The sequence below is a fragment of the Chelmon rostratus genome, chromosome 21 (assembly GCF_017976325.1).
Source record: "Chelmon rostratus isolate fCheRos1 chromosome 21, fCheRos1.pri, whole genome shotgun sequence".
Lineage (NCBI taxonomy): Eukaryota > Metazoa > Chordata > Actinopteri > Chaetodontiformes > Chaetodontidae > Chelmon > Chelmon rostratus.
The window spans coordinates 15,531,563-15,556,788 of NC_055678.1; the positions used below are offsets into that span (position 1 = coordinate 15,531,563).

General features: G+C 42.1%; 2 protein-coding genes across 2 annotated transcripts; both read right to left on the minus strand.

Annotated features, from left to right (window-relative positions):
- Positions 1–6,505: 6,505 nt before the first annotated feature.
- Positions 6,506–18,006, minus strand: fdxr (ferredoxin reductase). Its single transcript, XM_041962628.1, has 13 exons — positions 17,616–18,006; positions 17,449–17,539; positions 16,885–16,988; positions 14,505–14,600; positions 13,281–13,403; positions 13,076–13,189; positions 12,861–12,962; positions 12,104–12,211; positions 9,906–9,990; positions 8,386–8,585; positions 8,118–8,289; positions 7,861–8,034; positions 6,506–7,287 (listed from the first exon to the last, which is right to left on the minus strand). The coding sequence occupies exons 2-13, from the start codon at positions 17,528–17,530 to the stop codon at positions 7,157–7,159; spliced, it is 1,491 nt and encodes a 496-aa protein (XP_041818562.1). The 5' UTR covers positions 17,531–17,539; positions 17,616–18,006; the 3' UTR covers positions 6,506–7,156.
- Positions 18,007–18,233: 227 nt separating this feature from the next.
- LOC121624761 lies at positions 18,234–23,556 on the minus strand. The gene is made up of 7 exons (XM_041962629.1): positions 23,398–23,556; positions 22,128–22,226; positions 21,675–22,001; positions 20,426–21,539; positions 19,170–19,547; positions 18,937–19,055; positions 18,234–18,851 (listed from the first exon to the last, which is right to left on the minus strand). The coding sequence occupies exons 4-7, from the start codon at positions 20,499–20,501 to the stop codon at positions 18,720–18,722; spliced, it is 705 nt and encodes a 234-aa protein (XP_041818563.1). The 5' UTR covers positions 20,502–21,539; positions 21,675–22,001; positions 22,128–22,226; positions 23,398–23,556; the 3' UTR covers positions 18,234–18,719.
- Positions 23,557–25,226: the final 1,670 nt, after the last annotated feature.

Genomic DNA, 25,226 nt, shown 5'->3' on the forward strand with positions numbered 1-25,226 from the left:
GCTGAGACTGCATTAGGTTTTCTGCCATGGAGGTTATGTTTTTGGTCCTATTTGCAGGTGGAAAGTTTGGGTGAAAGAACAAGTGATTAAATACAAGTGGAGATCTGGGCCTTTGTTTGTCAAACTGCCAAAAATGAAATTTTGAACTCAAAGCTGAGCTCAATTGATTTTACATATCAAGTCTGTTTACAGGTGTTGGGAAGCTCTAATGCATAAAACATTTTGTGGCTCTGGAGAGAGCTGTGTGAAATCTGATTAATGTCCTCAAGTGATGACACTGGAGTCAGCGTGGGTTGGGTCTGAATAGTTCAGTTAGAAAATGAAAAAAAAAAATCTGGGGTTGTGGAGAAGTGAGTTCATCAGACCTCTGTAGTCCGCTCCTCATCTCTGCTGCAGACTGATGGCTCATGGCTACATTAGCCACGACTAGCATAACACACCCAAACCTCAGACTGAACTGAAGCCACTGAGTTGCATTGTGGGTAATGTAGGTGCTCAGTTTTTGACAAAGACAATGTTTGGTTCTGCTGCACATTTTGATCCTTTTTGTCAAGCTCTTCATCATGAGACCAACAGAATTATAGGAGTGCAATGTGAATTTGTGGAGCCTCTTAAGTGAAAGAGTAAAACTCCTGCACTGTTACTTCCACTCGTAGACTTAAGAATCTCCCAAGTTGGTTAAAAACTCTTCTGAGACATGTTTGGAGTGTTCAAAATATCAAAGTAATATGAAGCAATATCTATCATTTAGAACAGAGCAGTTATACTCTGCTATTTGCATTTGAGTTGAATTAACATTTAGCTACTTTTAATTTGTCCCAGTTAATACATTGACACTTTGTAAATATATTAGATTGTGGCTAATTTCACATGGGGACAGCAACTGGAGATATCAAGGATGACACACAAATAAAATTAATGTTTTACAAAAATCATGTTTTTGCAGAAGAACGTCACTGAGGTAACAGACTTTTTTAAAAGGATGAACAATGTGGCAGACGCAGGTTAAAACCTTGTCTCTAATTCCTCTAACATTAGGCTGTATTTACAGAGTACGTCGCTTAGTGTGTCCCCACTTTTTTCACACATTCATCAATGTAATCCTGAGACTTTTGATATAAAGCCAGGGATACCCTTAAAACAGATTGAATGAAGCTGTTGTGCTTTTGGTGTCAAGCAGATTCATGTTCGTTTCTCATCATGCAGACCTTTAAAGTACAGTAAGATATGCTATCATAATGTGGTATGGTAAGTCATCAGGACAGCTACATCTTAAATTGATTGCATTGACACTTGTGGAAGTCAAAGGTTTTCCACCTTTCAGGGATTCAGGACGTAGTCTGACAGGCATGGAGAACATTGTCAGATACAGCTCAAGCTTCTTACTCTAAAGTCCAGCTCATACCTTTTAGTATAGGATTCAGGGTTCCTCAGTACTCCTTATTTAAAATGACCCCTTTCAGAGAGTGAAACACAACACAATAGTGGAGTATTGTCCATGATGTGGTAAAAGATAGGCAGCATTTTAATATAGCTGATTGAGGTGGAGCTAATATGAACTACTTTATAAACAACTGAGTAGTTTAAAGACCCTGATTCAACTCATGAAATGTCATAATTATCAAGCCTGAAGAAAAAACACATGTCCACAGTGGACCCTGGGCCAGCAGCACATCATATCAACATATTTACTAGGTAGGGACTTTTACTGTTTTGCACAAATGCTGAATAAGACTGAAACTGAAATCAGATAGGTGTACCTTGGCCCCAGTCGTGAACGGCTGCCATACCTTTTGCACACCACCAGATGTCACTGTGCTTCCTTATTCAACCTGAGCAGATCAGGGCTGTTCACTTTTTGTTCTCATCATCCTCCTAATTACAGCCCTAGTTGCTTTCACAGCTGTCTGAATCAGGGAGGGATCTTTGAAAACGTATAACTTTCCTTTTTAAGTAGCTTTAAACCTAATGTGAGGTTGCATTTAGTATTAGAATTGCTCTCTATCGTACATCCAAAAGTTGGCATCTACAAACCGATTCCATAAAGGGCCGTGTGGCTGCAGGTTTTTGCTCTAGCCATGTAGGAGTACACCTGGCCAACCAATCAACATCAAGGGATCACATTAGTTATCAGCTGAAGACTGAGATCAGCTGATTAATTGATTCCAGCCTGGTGTGCTCCTCCTTGGTTGGAACAAAAACCTGCAGCCACACGGCCCTTTCTGGAATTGGTTTGAGACCTTAACAGGAAGGGCCGAACCTCAACAAGGTCAGACTCCCCTGGAGGGGATTAGAGCTGATCAGTCACAGCTGTGTCACCTGCTTGATGGGCTTTTTTAAACGCGGCATGTGGCACAGAGAGCATTTTCTCTTTGTAGCAGAGGCAATGGGAGCTGTCTGGGCCTTGCTTGTTTGTGTGCTGACTGTTTGGCTTGCAGAAGGTTTTTATATTCCTACTGTTTCAAATTTGTGGTTGGAGTATAGTGAATGTAAAATAAGTTGCATGATTTCAGACCTTCAGATCTTTTGGCATACAAAAACTTTGGTATTGCTTCTGAAAATTCCTTAACTCGTTTAACAACCTGTGATATGTGGTGCTATTAAACATTGCAGCCATTTGATTAATGGCAAGTGTACTGTCCATGTGTTCTTGTTTGCCAGCTGGTGGGACAAACAAAAGGGATGATCATGGGTTGCAGGGTAGAATGGAAGGTAAGAAAATTTGAGTCTTTTTGAGCTACTATTCTTTTAAGTTAACACTAACTTGATTTCCTTTGTACCACAGATCAGTCTCCCAATGACATCTCCATAAAGAAGGCCCTTGCACTTCTCCAGTCAATGGAGTCCATGTTGGAGCGAGAAACAAAGGAAGGTGAGTGGGTTTTGTGAAGAATGCAAGTTTGTGTAGAGCCTTGGTCTTAACCTCAGTGTGGTTTACTAAGCTTTCAGATTGGTATTTTTGTATATCATTTTTATCACCTGACAGCTAAGAAGCTGGCTTGAGTTTCAGTTCTGAGAGGTACTTAATGTCCACCATTAAGGTCAAATTACACACTTGCTATCACTGAGTTTCCATGTCAGGGTTTCCTCAATCTCTATTGCAGACAAGCTGACACTTTAAAAACATGTTCATTGCTGAGAAACTGCTTTTTGAATGCTGGGCTGCAATTCATGAATTGCCTGGTGCACCAGATATAGCACAGAGGTTCCCCACCCCAGCAGTAAGAGCTCAGTATTCTGTCATGTTGCAATAAAGTTAACTGCATGGTGCTGATGACCAGAAGTAAGTCTGGTTTTCTTTAAAATCAAGTCTTTTAGCAGAGTGAATTAGTGAAACTTAGCAGTGTCAAGATCACTCAATTGCTTTTATTTGAGAGATGTTCATTACTAAACGTCTCTCTTACAGTACAACTGGAAACCAATGAAGTGGAAGCTGAGGCATCAGTTGGCCGCCTGAAATATGTACAACATCCCCTTAAGAAACCAAAAGGGCTCAACACTCACCTGGCCAGCGACAACCTGACGGCCAGCGACAACCTGACGGCCAGCGACAACCTGACGGCCAGCGACAACCTGACGGCCAGCGACAACCTGACGGCCAGCGACAACCTGACGGCCAGCGACAACCTGACGGCCAGCGACAACCTGACGGCCAGCGACAACCTGACGGCCAGCGACAACCTGACGGCCAGCGACAACCTGACGGCCAGCGACAACCTGACGGCCAGCGACAACCTGACGGCCAGCGACAACCTGACGGCCAGCGACAACCTGACGGCCAGCGACAACCTGACGGCCAGCGACAACCTGACGGCCAGCGACAACCTGACGGCCAGCGACAACCTGACGGCCAGCGACAACCTGACGGCCAGCGACAACCTGACGGCCAGCGACAACCTGACGGCCAGCGACAACCTGACGGCCAGCGACAACCTGACGGCCAGCGACAACCTGACGGCCAGCGACAACCTGACGGCCAGCGACAACCTGACGGCCAGCGACAACCTGACGGCCAGCGACAACCTGACGGCCAGCGACAACCTGACGGCCAGCGACAACCTGACGGCCAGCGACAACCTGACGGCCAGCGACAACCTGACGGCCAGCGACAACCTGACGGCCAGCGACAACCTGACGGCCAGCGACAACCTGACGGCCAGCGACAACCTGACGGCCAGCGACAACCTGACGGCCAGCGACAACCTGACGGCCAGCGACAACCTGACGGCCAGCGACAACCTGACGGCCAGCGACAACCTGACGGCCAGCGACAACCTGACGGCCAGCGACAACCTGACGGCCAGCGACAACCTGACGGCCAGCGACAACCTGACGGCCAGCGACAACCTGACGGCCAGCGACAACCTGACGGCCAGCGACAACCTGACGGCCAGCGACAACCTGACGGCCAGCGACAACCTGACGGCCAGCGACAACCTGACGGCCAGCGACAACCTGACGGCCAGCGACAACCTGACGGCCAGCGACAACCTGACGGCCAGCGACAACCTGACGGCCAGCGACAACCTGACGGCCAGCGACAACCTGACGGCCAGCGACAACCTGACGGCCAGCGACAACCTGACGGCCAGCGACAACCTGGTTAAGAGAGCTGTTCGTGAAAGCACAGTAGGGACACCTAAAGGCAGTGCTGCAGATAAACCCCACAGAGTTGCTTTGGAACGAAGAACCCCAGAATACTCCACTGGCTCCACATCAGGGTCTCACATGGTCAAGATGAGAGTTCCTTCACGGAGAGGTGTCAGGAGTAATGCAAGAGTTCATTGAATATGTTTCTGCATGTACTGGGTTTTATCTCTGCTTTAAATAAAACTCTCAACTGATTTGATTCCTTAATTTCCAGAGATTAGCTTTGCTAAATGACTTTTTGTGGAGGTCCAGGGTTAATGTAACTTGTAACCTATTAATGCTTTCCCAATATTAACATTCAAGGCTTTTAAATGTGCTGTCATTTAAAGCAGGAGTGTTTTGAGTAAGTCAAATATGCTGTTGCATCCATTCCATTAACTGTTGCTACTGCCAGGATATAACTATAGACTACCTGGCACAGGAGTCTTGCTAGAATGTATTCTTGTTCCATCTCAAACTATGGTATCGTTTCTTTTGCTCAGAAACATCAGACTTGATGATCTCCATGAACACAAGTCCTCACATTATAAACTAAGAGGGCTTTGTGTACAAATATTCAAAGATCATTGCAGAGGGAGGTGTCTATTTTGACACAGTTTAAGAACCTCTGGGAGCTTGTGTGTGTGCTGTGCAGGATTTATGTCCTTTTAGCACAATCATCAGCCACTTGGCACCAATGATACATAAACTTGACTTGTCACTGTAAGTATCCTACACTTTATTTTATTGTCGCATATTAATTCCTGCCGAAGGTTGTTCTGTCAAAATCTTTGCATATAACCAGTGGTGTCATTCTGACAGGTGTTAGCAAATTTTAATATCTCCACCAAGTACAACCTTGGCCAAAACCCACCATGTTGGACATCTAAGGTTACAAATGAATGAAACATACAATCCATGATTTCCAAAAACTGGGATGGTGTGAAATGTAAATTAAGGAATGTAATCATTTGCAAACGCTTATGATCTATGTTCAGTGCAGTAAAGATATTTAATGTTCCATTAGACATCAACTGATTAAACTTTGTAAATACTCATTCTGAATTTGATGCTTGCATCACGTTTCAAGAATAAGTACCGTATTTTCCGCACTATAAGGCGCACCTAAAAGCCTTTAATTTTCCCAAAAACCGACAGTGCGCCTTATAATCCGATGCGCCTTTTATATGGATCAATATTGGTTAATTATGGCTATCGTAGTCAGGGGGTGTGGCCGCAGTAACAGCGGTAAAAGTGTAAAGGGCATTCCACTCTGCGTGCCGTCATCCTTTTACTGGCGCGTGCAGTCAGCTGTCAACCTGAATAATAAAATGACTATTTCACTGAACAATGACAAAAATATGAATATATGTTAAATAATAGGCAAATAAAATGTAAATCAAACGTGGTTAATGTGATTTCTGCTCCTGAACCACAGCGCACAGCGTGTGCACATCCGCACTGCGCCGTCACCTACATCTTTACGCAGGATAAGCTGTCATCTGTGAGCTCGCACGGTGTTTGTTTCAAAACGAACAAACTAAAATAAAATACATTTTAAATAAATGCTCATTAATTATTTTCAGGAGCCGCATCAGAGGGATGAAAGAGCCGCATGCGCCTCCGGAGCCGCGGGTTACCGACCCCTGATCTAGTGGATGCATAACGCAACCCCAGACACCACAGTACGGTAGTTTCTGTCTATGCGGTGCGCCCTATATATGAAAAAAGTTTTAAAATAGGCCATTGTTTATATTTAATATAAACAATTTTCAATTGAGTATATGACAAAAAGGATTAGTATATTACATTTTGTTTTTACAGTGTGCCAGCATTTTTGGAATCAGGGTTGTAATATATTTTATACAATCATGCTAGTTTTTAATGTAGCACTGCCTGAAGAATCCAAGGTCATGGGCATTGAATTTGGTTTTCAGCCTTGCCCCAGTTAATGCAGACAATTGTCTGGATTCTCTGAATCTTTTGATGACATTATGGATTGTAGCTGGTGAAATCCCTAGTGTGAGAGACTGTTGGCTATGTGCCCACTAAGTCTTGGATGCCCCTTTTGTATCCAGTCCTGATATTATCTCCTGTTACCAATGAACCTGTTTACTTGTGGAATCTTTCAAACAGGAGCACATTTGTCACATTTTATTTTGTATGAAATATAATTATTCAAAATAGACAGGATAATGTGAAACATTAAATTATATGAAGTGTAAGTATAAAAAAAATCTGTGAGCATATAGTTTGTGCTCTTGAACATACATGTACAAACATATTAAACAGTGCAATACAATAGGTTAACAAATAATAGCCTCCATTAGGAAGTCATGTTTTAAGGCTAGTGACAAATAATCTACAACATGCATTAGGTCTATATTGAGTGCTTCATAATGCCATTTTTTAATGTGTCCATTATGATCAGTCATTGACGGCCCCATCAATGTGATAATGACTCCTTCTATACTGCAACACTTGCTCCGTGCCCAGTGTTCACCTGTAAACATCTTCTTGTCTTCAGTCACTTTCGGGCCAACTGCAGCATCTCCTCCACAGTCAGTAGTTTTTCTCTGGGTTTTCCAGTGGCGTCACCCCGACTTGTCTCCACACTGTCAATCTTCTCCCAGTCTGAGAAAGTGACTGGTCTCACTCCTGCAGACAGTAACGTAAAAACCACATTTGGCTGTAGTTCAGTGGCATGTTTTTAAGGCCAGCAAGACACCTTGCGGCAAAGTCAGTAACCTGCTTGCAACTAAATGTATCATGGGTAGAAGAAAGGAAGTTATTACATAAGAGAAACATTAACTCTTTTTACATGATAATAAAGTTTAGTCCATACTCCTGTTAGGCCTGGAATCTGACATTCTGACGTACTGCATCTGTTTGCATTTCTTTCCTTTTTATTATGACTCACAACATTTAGGAGTTTGAATGGATTATAAGGCAACAGGCCCACTGGCTGTGTCATCCTTCTTTTGTGTCATTTCGTGTCTATTTCTGTTCGTTTTGGCTCTTTTTGTGACTCTTCAACAGTCTCTTTGTAGTCATTCTTTTCATTCTTTAAACAGACAAATGACGGTGTCACACTACATGATATCAGCTCAATAATGGCTCGACTGGACAAGTGAGTGGCAGGAATGAAAATGAGTGTCAGTTGTTTGATATATCCGAGTAGTGTGCTCACAGGTCAGATAACAGGGCTCAGCCAAAGGAACAGTACAGTACCTCTCTTCTCAAGCAGGCCACTGATGCTTTGTGAACCAGGCCTGGCAGCAGATACATCCAGTGTTCCCGAGTCCATGTCCTCCAATAAGGATCGTGCAGTGTCAAAACTATTGTTCATAGTGGTGGCTATCACCCCAGTGGGGCCTGTTTTCAGCCAGCCACTACAATATAGACCTGGAAAGAAAGATGGATTTTTTTTTTCCATTTAAAGGCTCTAGCTAGCTAAGCGTTCTTGTTGTTTATGGTATTTACGGTACCTGCAGCTTGTTGAACACGGCCCATGCTGTTTGGGACGATGGCTTTGTAGGAGTCAAACGGTACTGATGGATCGATGGGGAGGCTCTTGTAGCCGATACTGCTAATGACGAGGCCGCAGGCCACATCCTCCACTTCTCCAGTGAGCACTGCCCGGGCTCCCTCACCTGAACCCTGGCCACACAGAGGTACCGAACATTAACCAGGCCAATGAGCTGAGCAGCTTCACATGAAGGACTTCTTGAGTTTTAAAATCCAAAGCCTGTTTACCTCCAGCCTGTTGACAGCCAGTCGGATGCCAGCTGTTCTGTTGTTATCAGGGTTTGCCAGGATTTCAACGGGGCTCCGGAAGAACCGAAAGGCCCAGACGCGGGAGGCCCGGTTTCGCCTCTCCTGCTCCTTCTCTCCTGGAACCTCCAGGGCTGTCTTCAACATCAGCTCCGTCAGACGCTTCCTGGGTCTCGGCAAATCTGACACAGCACAGATGCATAGTCTTAAAATGAGAATCTGTCGGCTTTGAGACCATTTCTGATCCCAAATTCCTGTGTGAGCCTGTATTAGACTAAAATGTTCCTCAGTCTACTTGACTAAACCAGACTAAAGACTACACATCATTTATTAAGGACTAAAATAGACCAGAATGGTGATGCTCTTCTTAATTAAGACATTAAGATGTTAAGAATAACATGTTCTGTTTTACTAATCTCAGGACTGGCAAAATGAACAGTAGTACATGTACACGTGCATGTGTGTATTTGTGTGTTTTCATCTGAGCATGTGTGCCTTTGTTGTAAATACATGCATGATCATGTGGCTTCTGCCATTTTAGCAAATATGGAAACAGTGTGTAGGCGTGCCTGTGAAAATGTGTGCGTATGTGCACATGTACACATTTCAAACGCCAAGTCTCAACACTGTGCAGTGAAACAAGCAAACATTTTTTTCTAAGTGTTTAAAGCCACTGGCCTTCGTAAATTTCCTGTAAGTGCATTTTTTTTTGTCACATGCAGCTGTAACCACGAACCAGTCACCACTGCAGCCTTGCTAATATTATCACTGAGGGTGCAAGTTTTGAGGCACTGGCGACAAGACATACGCAAACCACCAGTTTCTAATATCACTCTTCATTTTCTTCTTCTGCTTATCACGCTTCACAGAGATGAGATCAAGGTTCTCATAATTAGCCATGAACAGAGAGGCCGGAACATGCTCAGCACTATCAGCCTGCCCAATGACATTTCTGCAGCAAGGATGATGAACAACCAAAAGGTCATCAGGACGAGGACGGCTCATGGCCTTAACCTGCAGTTTGTTACACCAGCAGAAAACCTTTGGAGCCACTCATCATGTAACACCAGCTGTATTTACTTCTTAAGTTTCCATTCACCTCACTGTGTATGGGCTATAGGTCTCAGTAGGGTACGTTCCGGATGTTAACCACAGCATACATTTCTTCCTTCCTTGTGACATTTTCAACAGTTTCCGCATCACTCAAAGTTGCATTTCTGTTAAGCTTTCAACACATACACTTGTTTACAGGTTCTGCACTTCTAGTTTGGTCAAAGAAAAAAAAACATGTGGCATATTAAGAAATATGTTAGTGTATGTAGACCATTGTATTGCCTTAAATCAAATTGTGAACTGTCCTCATTCTAGGACCCTTTAGTGATAAATGAGGAATAAAGTGAAAATCTCCACACCTACCTGGTTCATGAATAGGGCTGGATGGTAGGAAAAAAGAAGTGTCCTCAAAAGGAGGCAAAATAGTTAGATAAAATGTAATTTCTCACCTTTAACAGCCTCTGTGACACCCTCAAAATCAGCTGCAACCATCTCAGGTCTGGTGTCCGGCAGGTTCACCATTTCTCTAAGCTCCTGTAGACATGAGCATAGCAGGGCTGGCTGGGCTGGACTAGAAAACCAATTAAAGCTGGAAGGTTCTCTCTCAGTAAATGGCTATGATGAGTTTAAGGATAATTCCGGTTTATTACAGATCATATTTTCATAGTTTTAGACAGATCTCCATCAGGCTGGGGGGGGGGGAACAATAAATGGATGAGCAATAATTTCTGAGGTTTGAAGTCTTGGTGTTCTCCTAGATTCAGATCCAAGATTCAAGTTCCACATCAACAAGGTGACAAACACTTTTCCACCTCAGAAACAGCTAAAGTACTTTAGGTATTATTTACTGGTCTCCCAAAAGAAAAAAAAATCCACTGAGAGACTTCAGCTCATTCAAAACTCTGCAGAACCGGGAGGAGAGAGCACATTAGTCCAGTTTGAGCTGTAACATTCAGAACTGATTTTTAAGTCCTCCTCCTTGGATACGAAGCCCTGAAAGGACTAGGACCGCTAACTCATTATTTGCCCCTCAAGATCACTGCGATCATCTGCTGCTGGTCTACTGGAGGTTTTCAGCAACAGCAGAAAGAAAATTGGGGATGCAGCCTTTGTCCATTAGGCCCCAAAGCTCTGGAACAAATTGCCTACTCTTCACTTTAGTCTTTAACTAACTAGCTGTTGGTTCGTGCTACAGGTCTGAAACTCCTGTGCTTTGCCTCACACTCCCGCCCTGCTGCACTTCTTTTAAAATGTTGTATTCTATTTGATTTTATACATTCTGTGTCATCTGTTTTTAACTACATTTTGTTTTTATTTTACATCCCATGTTATGTATTGTCTTTATTTTTTATCCTTTATCTATGTGAAGCATTCACTTGGTGAATGTGATTTCTTTGTTCTAAAGCACTTTGAGCTGTAATTCCTGTATGACAGGTTCTATACAAATAAAGTTATTATTATTATGTTTTAAATAAAACTTGGCTCAGAGCACTAGAGCCTCCTTCACCAGGTCCCTTTGTGACGATAAATGGAAGGTGTTTGAGAAGTGGTGTCACAAGTAGGAGCACATCTCTTTTTAGTGTCCAGTTAGTTCAGTTTTGTCATTTTTGCAGGAGCTGACTGACCATTAAAAAGCCTTCTCTAACATTAAGGCGTACTTGGCTGCTTTTGCAGCATGCCATGTGGGGTTTGAGGGCAAAGAGCAGGCCAACAGGCCTTTGGTCTGACATTTTATAAAAGGGGCACAGAGGCCACTAACTGTCTTCAGGCACTGGCGCCCCAACGGGAGCAGTGGTTTTGGAGAGACTCTCTTGTCCATCATTTGAACTACTGGAGCTTGAAACATCTGTCTCTGAAGACAGTGTTGTTGTCTAAGCCTGCCTTTGTGCTCAAGGTGGTTAGCTCATGCTTGCCCATTGACCTCTTTACTGCCTTTTTCATCCTGTGAGGAACAGCAGTCGGGTCCAGTACATGCCTTGTGCATCTATGTGGTTAGGACTAAGAGGTCTGGGAGGAGCTTGGCTACATCCTGGGCTCTGAGTGAGAATGAGTGAGATATCTCACCAGACAGCCCTTCTTGGTGGAGCGAAGCGAGAAGAGGTGATTACCTTGAACGGTCCTGCGTTATAGCACAAGCTATTTGAGGGTAAGTGGCTCTACGTGAGGTGGACGATGCGATCACCAGCCAATCAGGATTGGCGTTATGAGGTAAATGCTACTCACGCTACTCTGAGGGTGGAAGGTTTTGCAAGTAACCTAAAGTTTTTTGACCTGGTAGAATTCGTTCCCAGATCTTAATAAGAATTTGTAATAAACTGCAGTTATCCTTTTACTGACTTTAACTAGGAGTTTGATGGCTGAATTGTGGAGTGATGACACAGACAAACAGCTCTCTCATGTGAAACCTTGACTACATTTTGATTTTGCATCCTGTCGGGTGCAGTGGCTTGTGTGTGCTCTGGCTATTTGGCGTGGTTTACCGAAAGTCAAATAACAACACATCTGGGTTAGAGTGAGGTTGGAGTAGTCTTAATAAATCAAGAAAATGGTTCCAGCTCAAAGATTTTTCTGTCTTTCGAAAGGTCAACATCAGTCATGACACTGCTGAGTCTTCTCTCTAAGGAGCTTAGACTCCTCTGACACACACCTTGATTGTACAAGCGACCTGTATGGGTCCTCTCCTGCCAACAATCAGCACCCTGCGGACCTGGCTGTCTACCAGGGCCTCCAAGGCTGGCTGGGTGATATCAGTCTTCTGCGGGAAAACAGGAGAAATTTTCTATTACAGTCTCCTGAAAACGGGTTGTAAAGTTGATAAACATTTAGTGATATTCCAAAAGAATTTTTCATTCTATTTGGTGTTATTTCTGATGCTGTATGTCCACAATTATGTAAAGAGTTGGACTTTGTCATTGGTAGTGAGACATCATCTTCCTTCAGTTTCAGGGTCAGGAAGGCTCTGAAGGCGGACACTCTCTTGGAGAAAGAGATGGCTTAGTTGTTTTCACTTAACCCAAGTATGGAGCTGCTGTCACGTGGTGAGAGGTGGTCTCACTCTATGCTGAGGGGTGGGGAGGTTGGGTTGGTAATCTTTTTACTTAGATGGGGTTACAATTTGCACCGTACCAAACTCACCCTTTGTTGCAACAACAGCTTTCAAGACTATCTTAGCAAGGAAATGAGTGAATTGGTGCCTTCTTATCTCGAAGATCTCATCATGCTATGAACAGCAACGGCTGTTAATGGTGGAGCATTTAAGCTACGCTCTGTTAAAAGTGTCTTCTGTCTTTATCAAACCACTCATTGGCTTTATACATTTAAGATCATGCTGTGTGGTTGCTTTGTTTTTTTGCTCCATGTATAGTACTTATTATCTTAAATGACCAAGGCTGTGTGTTTCTTACCTTTAAAATGTCGATAGGAGACAGCAGGATTCTTGCAACATCCAAGGCCACGTTACCTTGTCCTAGAATGACCGCGGTTTCACAACTCAGGTCTGGACTCAGCTGAATGAAAGAGATAACAGGAAGAAACTGTGAGGATAAAGATGGAAATCAGTAGTAAAAATACCAGGAAAGATGACTGAACTGATAATCTTTTCACACGGTCCAAGACATACCTCTCGACAGCTGGGCAAGCCGTTGTACCAGCCTACAAAGTCTTTGGCAGAATACACACCAGCCAAGTCTTCTCCTGGCACTCCCATTCTCCTGTTTCCCTCTGCCCCATAACTCTACCATAAATACACACACACACACACACACACTTTTATTTAAAGGTGATTTCACACACACAGGCACTGCAGTGTATTTTCACGTTCTTACCAGTACAACTGCATGGTAGGCTCGCTGCAGCTCCTCAACGCTCACATCCCTCCCCACATTCACGTTGCCATAGAAGCTGCAGCGTGAATGTTTGGCTGTCTGCGTGAATGTGTTGATGACGTTCTGACGGGAAGAACAGATCAGAATTACTCAAAAAAAGTCTAAAAAAAAGTTTTGCGGTTCCTTTTTAGATGAATGGTGGCAACTTCAATGTCAGTTTCAATTCTGTCTGACTAATTAATTCATGCCATTGACAAGAACGTATCACTAAGTACAAAAATCTTTCTGTTCATTTCACTGCTCTGCTGTTATAGTGATACTTTTGCTGTTTGAAGACTTTGTCCTGCACATGAAACACAGTAACACATACACACAGCTTTTTCCACAGTTACTTGTATGAATTTAAACATGACTACTGGAGTATAAGTGATAATATCTTTCAAACTAAGGCAAAATATAGAATAATTGTATGGGGGGAGCAAGGGTTTCTTCTAATTGAGAAAACAAACCACCAAGACAACAATAAACACTTTATTTTGGAAGTTCTCACAGTTGGAATTGGCTGTTTGATTGCCAACAGTCTGTGCACTCCTTACATCATCTCCTTTTAGGAAAAAACAGTACAAAGTACTTTAATTTCCTGTATACTAAATGCCAAATGTGTACTTAACGTACTTTTGATACTTAAGTCCGATTATATGTTTCACAGCGAACAACTTTAAAGCAACAGTTTGATATTTAGAGTTTTAGAGTTAGACGAGAAGATTGATTTAGCTTAGCTTAGCGTAAAGAATTATCTTAGCATAAAGAACGGAAACGAGGGGATGGAAACTATTTTCCAATAGTCGTGCCAGGGAGTTTTGAGGTTGGCTAGCCAACTGTCAGAGGGAAACTGTGTCATCACGCACTCTTACAAGGACTTAGCAAACAGGTTTGTCTGAGGTTATGCCTGAGTTTCTTTTTGACCCAGTGCACTAACTATTGTAATCGCCTAGATTGCCTAGAACGGGAATCATTCAAGTCTGCATTTCCTAAAAACGATCATGATCAGAGAGGGGGAACTAATCCTGTCAATATTTAAGAAAACTGTTTTTATGAAACAGACTCCCAGTGCAGCCTGCAGCCTGCTGGCTAGGTGGCTACTTCAAGGCCTGCTCTCATACTGTAAATACCCAAATAATGTAGGCTATCTGTTTTCTAACACATCTTATTAGGATTAGAGACCTTGACTTCAGGATGATCAGGGGCCACCCCGAACCTGACCAGACCGAAGGGTACAGGCAACCGCTCATAAATGTCCACCTCGACATCTTGACGGGCCTGAGAGGATGAGAAGGAAAGAGAGACACAACATGTCAAAAGGAATCCTTTTGATTACAGTTGTACTGGAAAGACCATGTTACAGAATAACACTGGTGCTACTAGCATTTTAGCTTTAGCCATGTTAGCAGTGTGGCTTTAGGGGTGGCAATGTTGGTCTGGTGGCACTGATGAATCCTACTGTGATCCCCTAACTTTTCTTCTAGCGCCACCATGGGGTTCATGTTTGTGGCATTCAGTAAAATGTTTCAACAACTGTAGGAAAGATTGGAATGAAATTAAGTCAACACATTCTTGTTCCCCTTAGGATGAACTCTGGCAATTCCTGAACTTTTCCTCTATCTATTTGTCCAACACTTGGTTTATTTACATGGACAGCTTTCAGCATTCCCATCAGCCTCAGCAGTGCTTTGTGTGCACGGCTACTAAGCAGACGCTAGCATTATAACAAAGTGAACTAAAATTGTGAACATACATCATGCTGGTAACATGCTGACATTTAGTGGATATGTTTGCAACATCCCGATTTCTAAAAAAGTTGGGACGCTGTGTGAACACACATAGAACAGAATAGCACAAAGACAACATATCAAATGCTAAAACTGAGAAATTTCATTGATTGTTGAAAATGATATCCTTATTTAGAATTTGACAACCACATGGTTGGGTAAAAATATAAAAGGAGCCTCCAAGAGAGGCTGAGTCTTTCTAAAAGTAAAGATGGGGAGGGGTTCGCCACTCTGTGACAGACTGTGCTGACAAATAGTGCAACAATTTAAGAATAATGTTTCTCAATGTCATCAAAAGATTCAAAGAATCTGAAGAAATCTCTGCACACAAGGGACAAGGCTGAAAACCAACACTGGCGGGCCGTGATCTTCGGGGCCCTCAGACGACACTGAACTGAAAACAGACAGGATTCTGCTTATTCTGCTTATTTCAGCAAGACGATGCCAAACCACATTTTGCAGGTATTCCAACAGCAGGGCTCCGTAGGAAAGAGTCTGGCTGCTGAACTGGTCTGCCTACAGTCCCGACTTGTTACCCACGGAAATTGTTTGGCACATTATGAAATGGAAAATATGCGAAGGAGAGCCCGAACTGTGTAGCAGCTGAAAGCACACACTTTCAAAACGACAGCAGTTGGTTTCCTCAGTTCCCAAACGCTGACAGAGTGTTGTTCAAAGAAGAGGTGATGCAACAGATGGCTAAACGAGCCTGAGCTAACGTTTCTGAAACTTTGTCTTGTGTTACATTACATTCATATGTTAAGAAAAAAAAAAAAACAATCTCTGAATTACCAACAACAAATTGTCACCAAAGAGCCGCCACACTGCTACATTTACAATGAATATGACTAGAAAGATAAAACAAGCTAGCTAATTCTCTTAAATGAGAACATTACAGAAAAGAAACAGGCAATATTTAGAACAACTTGTAACCGTTTTGCATTGACATCTATGCAAGGAGCTCAAGGAGCTTGGTCTACACAAAGCGTCTGCAAGTTATTTCCTGTCCCACTTATAGCAGGCCTGTGAGGTTGAAAGTGTGAGCATCTACCTGATGGGCATCAACTGAAAGCTAAAGTTAACAAGGTTCAGTCACAGGCAGGTGTAGCCAGGTACTGAACAATGAGGCATCCATTTGTCAAAACAATATACCTTCAAAAGTGAACATTTTGGGCCTGGAATATCATAAAAAATAAAGCATTGGATTTTGCATTTTCTTTTTGGCCAAGCTGAAAAGCCTTGAACTTAAACGTCTTTAAAATGAGAATTAATTAATCCTGAAGATCATTTGAAACATACCATAAAGAATTAAATGTTCACTGTTTTGCCACTGTTTCACACTGGGAGTATTTTCTTTGTCCATAAACAAAACAATGATAATTTATGATAAACTATAATAAAAAAAGATCAAATAAGTAACAACAGACAGTTTTATAATGGTGAAGCAGATATGATAAAGTCAAAAAGGATCACAGTGCAATGCAGTAGTTAAAAATGCAGGTGCAAGACTATGATGCCTGTTAGGACTGGGCAATATGACAAAGTCTTGACATAATAATTACTTTGTCAACACTGCTAGAGATTTTTCCACATTGTTGTTGTTGTTGTTTTTTAGAAAGTATTCAAGTATCTTGATTTATCATGTGTTTAGTTCATCTGGTTAGTTTATCCATTAAGTGTTTCTAATTATATAAACATATAGTGACAGAAGACTGTTCTCCATATCAGCCAATCCTTATGCCTACACTCTACAACACTGCTTAAACAGGAAATACCTTGATCAAATGCTGGGCCGTGTAGAAACCTGCTGGACCACTGCCAACAATACACACCTTCGGGCTAAAAGAGGAGAAGCATGCTTGTACACGTCCATTTATACCTGCAGAATCAGCAGAGAACGTCAATTATAATCGCACTGAACAGGATGGTTTGAACTTGAAGTAAAACATCTAAATATAACTTGAGCAGTTCACAATCAGCCGGGGGAAAGGTTACCACTATTCATAATAGCGTTGTTACGACTGCGCAGAAAGGATTGTGTCAGTTAAAGACAGGGGGAGTCGAGCATAAAGTTGTATAGTATTATATTCCACTGATGTAAGTGCTGGATGGCATATTTGATATAAGCCGAATTACTGAGTGAAGTCACCTTGTTAAAGGTTTCGCATATCTTGAAGCAAGTGTGTTGCTTTGTCGAAAGGCAACTTTGACAAATAATAATCGACAAAATTTTGTACTGGGTTTGGCTCGCGTTGCCTTCATGCAGGAAAACTAGCAGTGAAAAAACTAGGGCGACATATTAAGCATTAAATACAGCGGGGTTACCATACATCTCTCACCATCATGAAGTCGACTTATCCATCTACTTCTCCCTGAAGTCCATAATTTCAACCCGTCAAACAGCAGTTTATGGCCGCTCATGCTGTCGGTCTTGAGACGGAGAAATAGTTAAATCCACAGTGTTTTCCTGGTGTGTGGAAACCAGCTCTGCATCGCTAACAGGTACCTCTGCTTTGAGCTTTGGACACTCAGCAGGGGAGCAGAAGCCAAGGTGAAAGGCGTCTGTCGTTCCAGGCTGTGTGTTCTCAACTAGCTAACTGGTGCTAACAGTTAGCCACACGTGCGCGTTTTGAACGGCGTTAAATTTATCACACAAATATTAACTTTATCACATACTTATAGTATTAACATCATGACAGACTGGTTTTAGGGCTGCACATTGTGTTACACTCGTAACAATCCGTGGAACACTGACGGCTCAGTGCATAGGTTCCACATGACAACGTGCATATTCAGACTTTTAGATTAAAGCTCTCTTACTCTACTGAAGTACCAGTGGCTTACGGCTCACATTACCGAGTACGGATCTTCCTATGTTTCTATGGGAATTAATTTCTCATGGACTAATCCAGCATATTTGACAACAACTGGCATTGTACTGTTGAAAGTATTTTGTAATGTTACAGGAAAGTTGTCTCCACAAGCTGCAAATCAGAGCATTAAGCATGGATGGTGCAATACTGAGAAATATAATGTGAATGCTATTTTGATGTGGATTTTCTCTTTTTTCCTTTTGAATAAGGATGTGGTGGTGCGTTTTTAGTAGTGATATTTTACTTAAAGACTTGAAAGAAACAATACATTTGGAAGAAGCTCAGATTTAATGCTAATATTAAATCAGACATTAAACTGTGATTAACATATGTTGGAAAATCAAAATCTTTGTAGGGGACACAGAGGAAACATGTAGAATAATCATATTGAGAAACAGCACAATCAAGCCCACATGCGGTGTAGCACATACAGTAGAATAGCAAAAATGCCTGCTCTGCAGTTTTTCTTCACCAACACTGTACACATGCATCACACCTGTACACTCCACATCAGCCAGGATGTGGTAGCTCAATCACTTTTGCACAAACAGGACACAATTTTGTATACAAAAGGAAATGAAGAGGAGAGCAAAAAGTGAGACACGTAAGGCCAGCTGCTGGCTCAGTCTCAGTCGTCTGTTACTAACCACCTGTGCGGTAAATTTACTGTACAGTCAACAAGAACTTTTCCAGAGAATCTTCACATCTTATCATCACCACCACGTCGTCTCTTAGCATTACAGAATGCCCCTGAAGTCCAAAGTACTTGCAGATGTGATCAAGTAGGGTCTTTCCTGGGGACTGACATGTTGAGGCCTATTAGGTCTGCGTGGATTTACAGGTCTGGCAGGTCTGAAGCGCTTTTTAAACTGCAGACACACAAGAAAAAGTATTGATGGGAGCACAATGGCATTGTCTTTGCATGATTATGAGAGATGGTCCAGTAGTACTTACTCGTCTGCGTCTCACAATCAATGCCCCTATGAAGAGGAACAATACGATAGTGAATGCTGTCACACTCAAGGCAATGAAGATGAGATCCCCGATGTGGGTCTTGCATTGTTCCTGGTAGTCTAAAAAAATAGCAGAGAAAGAAAGTGAAGGGCAGGAGAGGTTTGTTAAAGGTTGTTTGGATATGAATGGAGAGTGCATGTTTGAACTCAAATGACAGGTTTGGTTCTTTCTACCTCTGACAATGATAGCAGTGCCAATGCTGGACAGTTTTTCTAGGTCCGCCGTCTCTGGTTTGAAGTATATCCAGCTGCAGTAATACCAGTCCGTGTCCTCCGACCTGAGCAGAGACAGCTGCAGGATGAATCCATAATTGAATCCATCGCCCTTCCCGGTCTGCCAGTTTGAAGCTATGCGAACTCGGCCTACAAATTCTGCAGCTGTAGAAATCTTGTTGACTTGCCCGTTTTCCAAGTCCAGGAACACAACGTCCCTGTTTTCATGGAAACCCCTGTGCAGGTAGAAGCCCATCGGGTCAGGAAATGATGTGGAGCATGTGATCTCAGTAGATGAGTTGACTCTCACTAGAGAGATGGCCGAGGGATCTTGAGAAACTGTCAGGGAGGGATTTTGGCTTGTCATATTTTGCATTAATGTAGTGTCTCCTTGACATTTTTCGGTTGTTAGCAGTTTCACCAAAACCTTCTTATACGGTTTCATAAACATAAACAGTTGTTTTGGGCCCAATAAGTAAGAGTGATACCATTCTTGGTTTTGGGGGTTGGCCTCACTCAGGGGATAAATACTTGAACCTAACACCATTGCATTGGACTAGAGCTGTCCTATCTAGTCTGGTTGCGTACGAACTGATGAAGCTTGCTCGGATGAGAGGCGAAACGTCTTCTAAGACAAACTGACGAGGTCCAGTTGCGAACGATTGAATGCCCTAAAGCAAGCTTGTGAAGCAGAACTTTGTTTTTTCTTTGTTTCTGCCACATTAATTTTTTCATGACCCACCACATTTCTCTTGCGACCCACTGGAGGGGGCCCAACCTCCAGGTGGGAACCACTGAACTAAACTACCCACAGTATCAGTATAACACAGCTAAAACTAGCGTCACCTCCACCAGGTGCAATATTAAAATGCTTTGCATCCATCACAGAGGCTGCTTTTCTACAGATCGAGTACTGTACTTGTACATTTTGCTGATAAAATGACAGTTAATTGAGTGGGACTTTGAATGAAGGACTTTTACATGTAATTCATTGTAGTATTGGTACTTCTACTGAAGTGAAGAATCAGTAAAGAGTAACTTTTACACCACTGCTTAGAGACACTGCTCAGAGGACAAAGACAGGATGAGGCTGCAAACAAACAGGAAAGATGACTCAGACTCACCTTTAAAGACATCTTCATTTTTTTGTGCCCTAAACCCAAAACGTGTCCACTTTTACACTTATTTCCCTCTCTCTCACACACACACATACTCACCTGTCGAGGTGTTGAGTATCACCTCAGCAGGCATGCAGAGTAATCCCAGCACACAGCTCCACCAGTGGGCTCTCATCACGACAGCTGGGCTGCAGGCAGGCAGACTCAGCCTCAGCCTGACTGACTGACTGACAGGTTGACTGTCACATTGATACTTAAGAGGCGAAGTGTGGTGTACAAAGGAAATATGTCACTGACTCTTCTTGTTACTTGGTGTTAATCAGCTGTGTGTGGGTGGGTGTTGTGCTTCAGATCAAAGCTGTGGAAATGCTTGTTTCTGACAAAACATCACCCACTGTTTCACGTACAGTGACTGACTTAGCAATTGTTATAATCTACACATTCAGGACATGCAGCTCACGACACCAATCACTCCATTCACAGTAAACAACATCGCATTTAGTTTTGATCCATACTTTGCTCGCTTTGTATTGCACTTCCATGACGTTCTAGACTCGTGTGTGACATATATAAAAAAACAAAACAAAAAAAGAAATAAGAATCAATGCATCAGAGAGCAAGTCCTTCTGATTTTTAATCTCTAGAATGGGTCAAGGTGCAAACGTGCTGCAGCCTACATTTCACATAATACAACTCGACAGCACCTTTCCATAGACTTCCACTGCCTCATAAAAGCGTCTGTTTTCTTAATGTTTTTCAAAGCAGGCTTTCCATTGAGATTATATCACCAGGGTTTTTTTTCTAAACAGGGGAAATCCTCAGATTTTACACTTCAGAGTCTATTTACAGGTCTTGCAGAGTACTACTGCGCAAATATTTCTTTTGTGGCTCCAGAGGAAGCTACTGATAATGGGATGCTGTATATGTACTATGATGGGATGCTCTTTAAAGAACGCTCCCTTCAGAGCCACAGAAGTACTTTCACCACTGCTTCCACACACTGAGTAGTACTCCTCAGTCAGATGAAATCATATCATCAGTGTTGATACCACTGCAGTCTCCTTCCCTCTTTGCTTTCTTAACATGTTGATTATTTCTCTCCTTTTGAAAGCTCCAAACAGGAAAAGGAGAAAAAAAACAATGAGGATGGCGAAAACAGCCAGTATGGTAGGTAGCACATGGGTGATCTGGTCACGTGTTGATTCGAGGGTATCTGCGCGATAAAACATACTTATCTTAACATAGAACTTGTTCCAAACAAGACTTTGCGTTTAAAGAAATGGATAATGAAAATGCACTCATTCACACACATATGTTGGAAGACTTTCAGACAGTGGAAGCCACTCACCAGAGGACTGCCGTGTAACTGTTACGATGATAGCAGGTGATGTAGCCATACCACAGTTTGTGTCTATGTGAACGGTGTAATTGTCCCCTTCCGTGACACTTGAGATGGTCAACGACACATAAGTGAATTTATCCCATTCACTGCTGTAATTCAGCGAGTCGTTGTTACTTGATATCTCGCCATGTGTGTTGCACCACAAATACTTTATACCCTTACAGTTCTGCATAGTGTCTGAGTAAGATATAGTGCATTTTAGCGTCACCATGGCTCCAGACGGAACTTCCACTGTTTGGTTGCACTTCAGTGACACTCCTGGATTAGACACACCTGGATGAGAATAAAGGGCAAAGAATTACATGAGTTCCTCTTCTTTTTTTTTAACCTCATAATGTATTTACAGTGCACAGTATGTTATGTTTCCTGTCCAATATCCAATCCAGTATAATGACGTACTTTTATTAGACGATGATCTGCTTTGTAATGAAGATGCAGCAGAGAGCAGACTCAGATAAATCCACAGGCAGGACATCCTGGAGGTCCTCTTTTCAGAAACTGGAAGAAAGAAATAGAAAGAATGACATGCATAATCACCCGTGTTAAAGACTGGGGAAACTGTCAAGTAAATAACTTTCAGGGGAACCATTTCAGTCTGTGGTTTGGTTTTAGTGTAATATTTGTTTTAATAACCTCAAATCATCCTTAATGTTCTAACTCAAACTACTTAAAAATCCTCTTCATCCTGCTTTCCTTGTGCCCGAAAATGATGAAAGGGAAAGTTTTGTTTTGGGATTTGTGCTCACTTTTGCCTTCTTGCGGAGAGCCGAGAATGACATTCTTGTCATGTCTGTAAGTAAAACATGCAGATAGATATCTCAGCCTAGAGATAGGAAACAGGGGAACAACTCTGATATGATATACTGATATACTGATGTTTCAGTCACCCTGGGCGGCAGAAACAAGCTGTAAATACAACGCTGGCCTGTTAGTTGACTAGCTGATGTGACTAGCATGTTAACAAACAGCTGCCTGTTTACACGTACAGCAGACTTGAAGCAACATTAGCAATAATTTGGAGTCAAGTTTCTGCCGTCTTAGTCAATCTATATGTAATATTCACTCTTCTTTACATGTTTTGGTCTGGAATAACTCCTGGCTGCTTCAATATATTCAAGTGACTAATTTTAGTTCGCTGTTTTTCAGTTCATAAAGATAAAGTTGAGCTAATCTGTGAGGGTACATTGGACAAAAAGGGTTCGGAACCACCTAATTAATATATATATATAGATGTAATTATTCAATATAAAGTAGGTACAGCTGGCTCCACCTCAACCATCTATATACAACATTAAATATGATGATTACATGTTAAGACATCAGTAATAATTATCCAATCTTTTATGACCTAATGCTAATATTTTTCCTATGTATTTTAATGCAAAGAAGATTTTGAATGCACTTTTTTACTTTTACAAAACATTCTTCTATTGATGCTTTTACTTACAGTAAGTAAAACATGAATGAATGAATACTTCTTCCGCCACTTGAGACTAATTGTAGCCCCTCAGCAGTCTGTGGATATAACCTACTGGGAGCGAATGCCTCTGTTACTCTGACAAACCATGAGCGAGCCTCTGAGTAACTCATTAACTGCCTGAAGTGCAAAAAAAAAACACTCTCACACAAACTTTTCCACAAACACAGATGCAGAAAGAGAGAAACTTACCTTCTTTCTGATGCGAGCATCAGCGAGTGATTCCGAAACAGCTAGAAGAAGTGAAAGTATTGGATTCAGCTTCCAACCCACAAACCACAGCTGGGGGAACTTCCTAAAGGGGGAGTGGACCTGAACACACGCCTGCAGAGACTGAAGACTGTGAGAGAGTGAAACCAGTACATAGATACCCCTCATATAACATTATCTTCACGAATGTATTTCATCAGTTGTTTCAGGTCAAGGTTACAAACAATGAAAATGGTACGTGATTGCTTTTGATACTTTGGAACTGAACTTGATGTTCAGGACTTTTTGTTGGCACGGTGTCAGACACTGTGCCAAGTGTCTGTTAATAATAATGACGACAGTTCAACCAACAAAAACATCTGCTCTGACCTGCTCCAGAAAACCAGCAGCCAAAACTAAATGTGCTGACTTTGGTGGGAGGGATTTTCTTGCCACCAAGCTCAGTTTGCCAATTGATTAAAACCAGAACAGCAGCTTACACTATTCCTGAGTGTAAAATTAGATCATGTACTGAGTTGGTCTGTTTAGACTGATCAGATTGTTTCTGTGATGGGGTTTGAAGGAAATGTTAAGCACAGTGAATATAGTTTTTTTTGTAGTTCATCATCTTTTATAGTATCTTTGTCTTGGTGCGAATCCAACTGTCCTTCAGGCACAAAGGAAGCTGAAAGTGAAGCGAAACAATCATGTCTAAAATAAAAACTAGTTTTCTGTTATTCATGCCAAGTATCCTTAAGGAGGAACAAACATTTGTGAAAAATGCGTATACACCGGTTTTTGTAATGTATATGCTACATGCTCTTAATAAAATAGAAATGCACGAAATAATGACAGTTTTCTCTGCTGGTTGTCTGCCAACGTCAAAGTGATGACGAGACTCCAGGGGCCTGTTGCACAAAAGTAGGATTCAGACATCCAGGATAAGTTATTGAGCCTGGCTCAACCAATCCAAAACAACAGAGTCCAGGCTTAATTGGTTGCACAAACGCCAAGCCAGGATAAGTAGACACAAGATTTATCAGCAGGTGAAACCAATCCTGGATAAGTTGCAGCACACAGCTCCTCAAATAGGGCCCGCAATCAATCACAGATTCACCATGACATCTCGTGCATCTTACTTCTCTCCGTTGGAGCAGGAGATAATTACGGAGGCATATGAGGAGTGAAAGACCAAATTAAAAAAAAAAAGGAAACACCGCCACTGCCACAAAACAATGAGAGAAAGCGTGGTAAAGAATTGCAGATTGCCTGAATGCTTAAGTATTGCACAAACACACACTCACGACTCCACTGAAACCATCACAATTACAATCCAAATAGCTAATTAACCCATAAGAACCCGGACCCATTTCTGCTTTTAGGAAAATTATGGGGGACATTAGACAGACTAAATAGACCACATATACACATTTCTGACTTTTTTTCAAAACACCACCCCCCACTGTCCAAGATCTCAAATGATGTGTCACATTGGGCGTTTTGAACTCGGATGTTTGTGGAAAATTTGGACGTGTGACACCTGTGTCACCGTGGGTTCTTATGGTTGAACATCCCCAAAAACTTAGTTGTATTCTGATTATGAAACAGCTGGAACTACCAGTGAAATTGACTGCAGATGTGAGTAAAATCATGTAAATGCAGCTCCGTATTTGCTCCTCATGCTCCTCTGTTGTTTCATTCATCATGTGTGTGTGTCCTATGTTCATTTTTTTATTTATTATTTTCAGATGAAACATGACTGGGCCCAAACGAACTTGGCAACAAGTCAAGATAAAGTACAAGAACATCCTGCAGAACGGTAAGTGCCCTGA

Coding starts and splice junctions, on each gene's coding strand:
- LOC121624761 (XM_041962629.1), bottom strand. CDS start 20,501: ATGAGAGCCCACTGGTGGAGCTGTGTGCTGGGATTACTCTGCATGCCT. Junction 19,548..20,425: donor GATACTCAACACCTCGACAG/GTGAGTATGTGT, acceptor CCTCCCTGACAG/TTTCTCAAGATCCCTCGGCC. Junction 19,056..19,169: donor CACTGCTATCATTGTCAGAG/GTAGAAAGAACC, acceptor CTATTTTTTTAG/ACTACCAGGAACAATGCAAG.
- fdxr (XM_041962628.1), bottom strand. CDS start 17,530: ATGAGCGGCCATAAACTGCTGTTTGACGGGTTGAAATTATGGACTTCA. Junction 8,290..8,385: donor TGGCTGTCAACAGGCTGGAG/GTAAACAGGCTT, acceptor CTGTGTGGCCAG/GGTTCAGGTGAGGGAGCCCG. Junction 8,035..8,117: donor CCGTGTTCAACAAGCTGCAG/GTACCGTAAATA, acceptor CTTTCTTTCCAG/GTCTATATTGTAGTGGCTGG.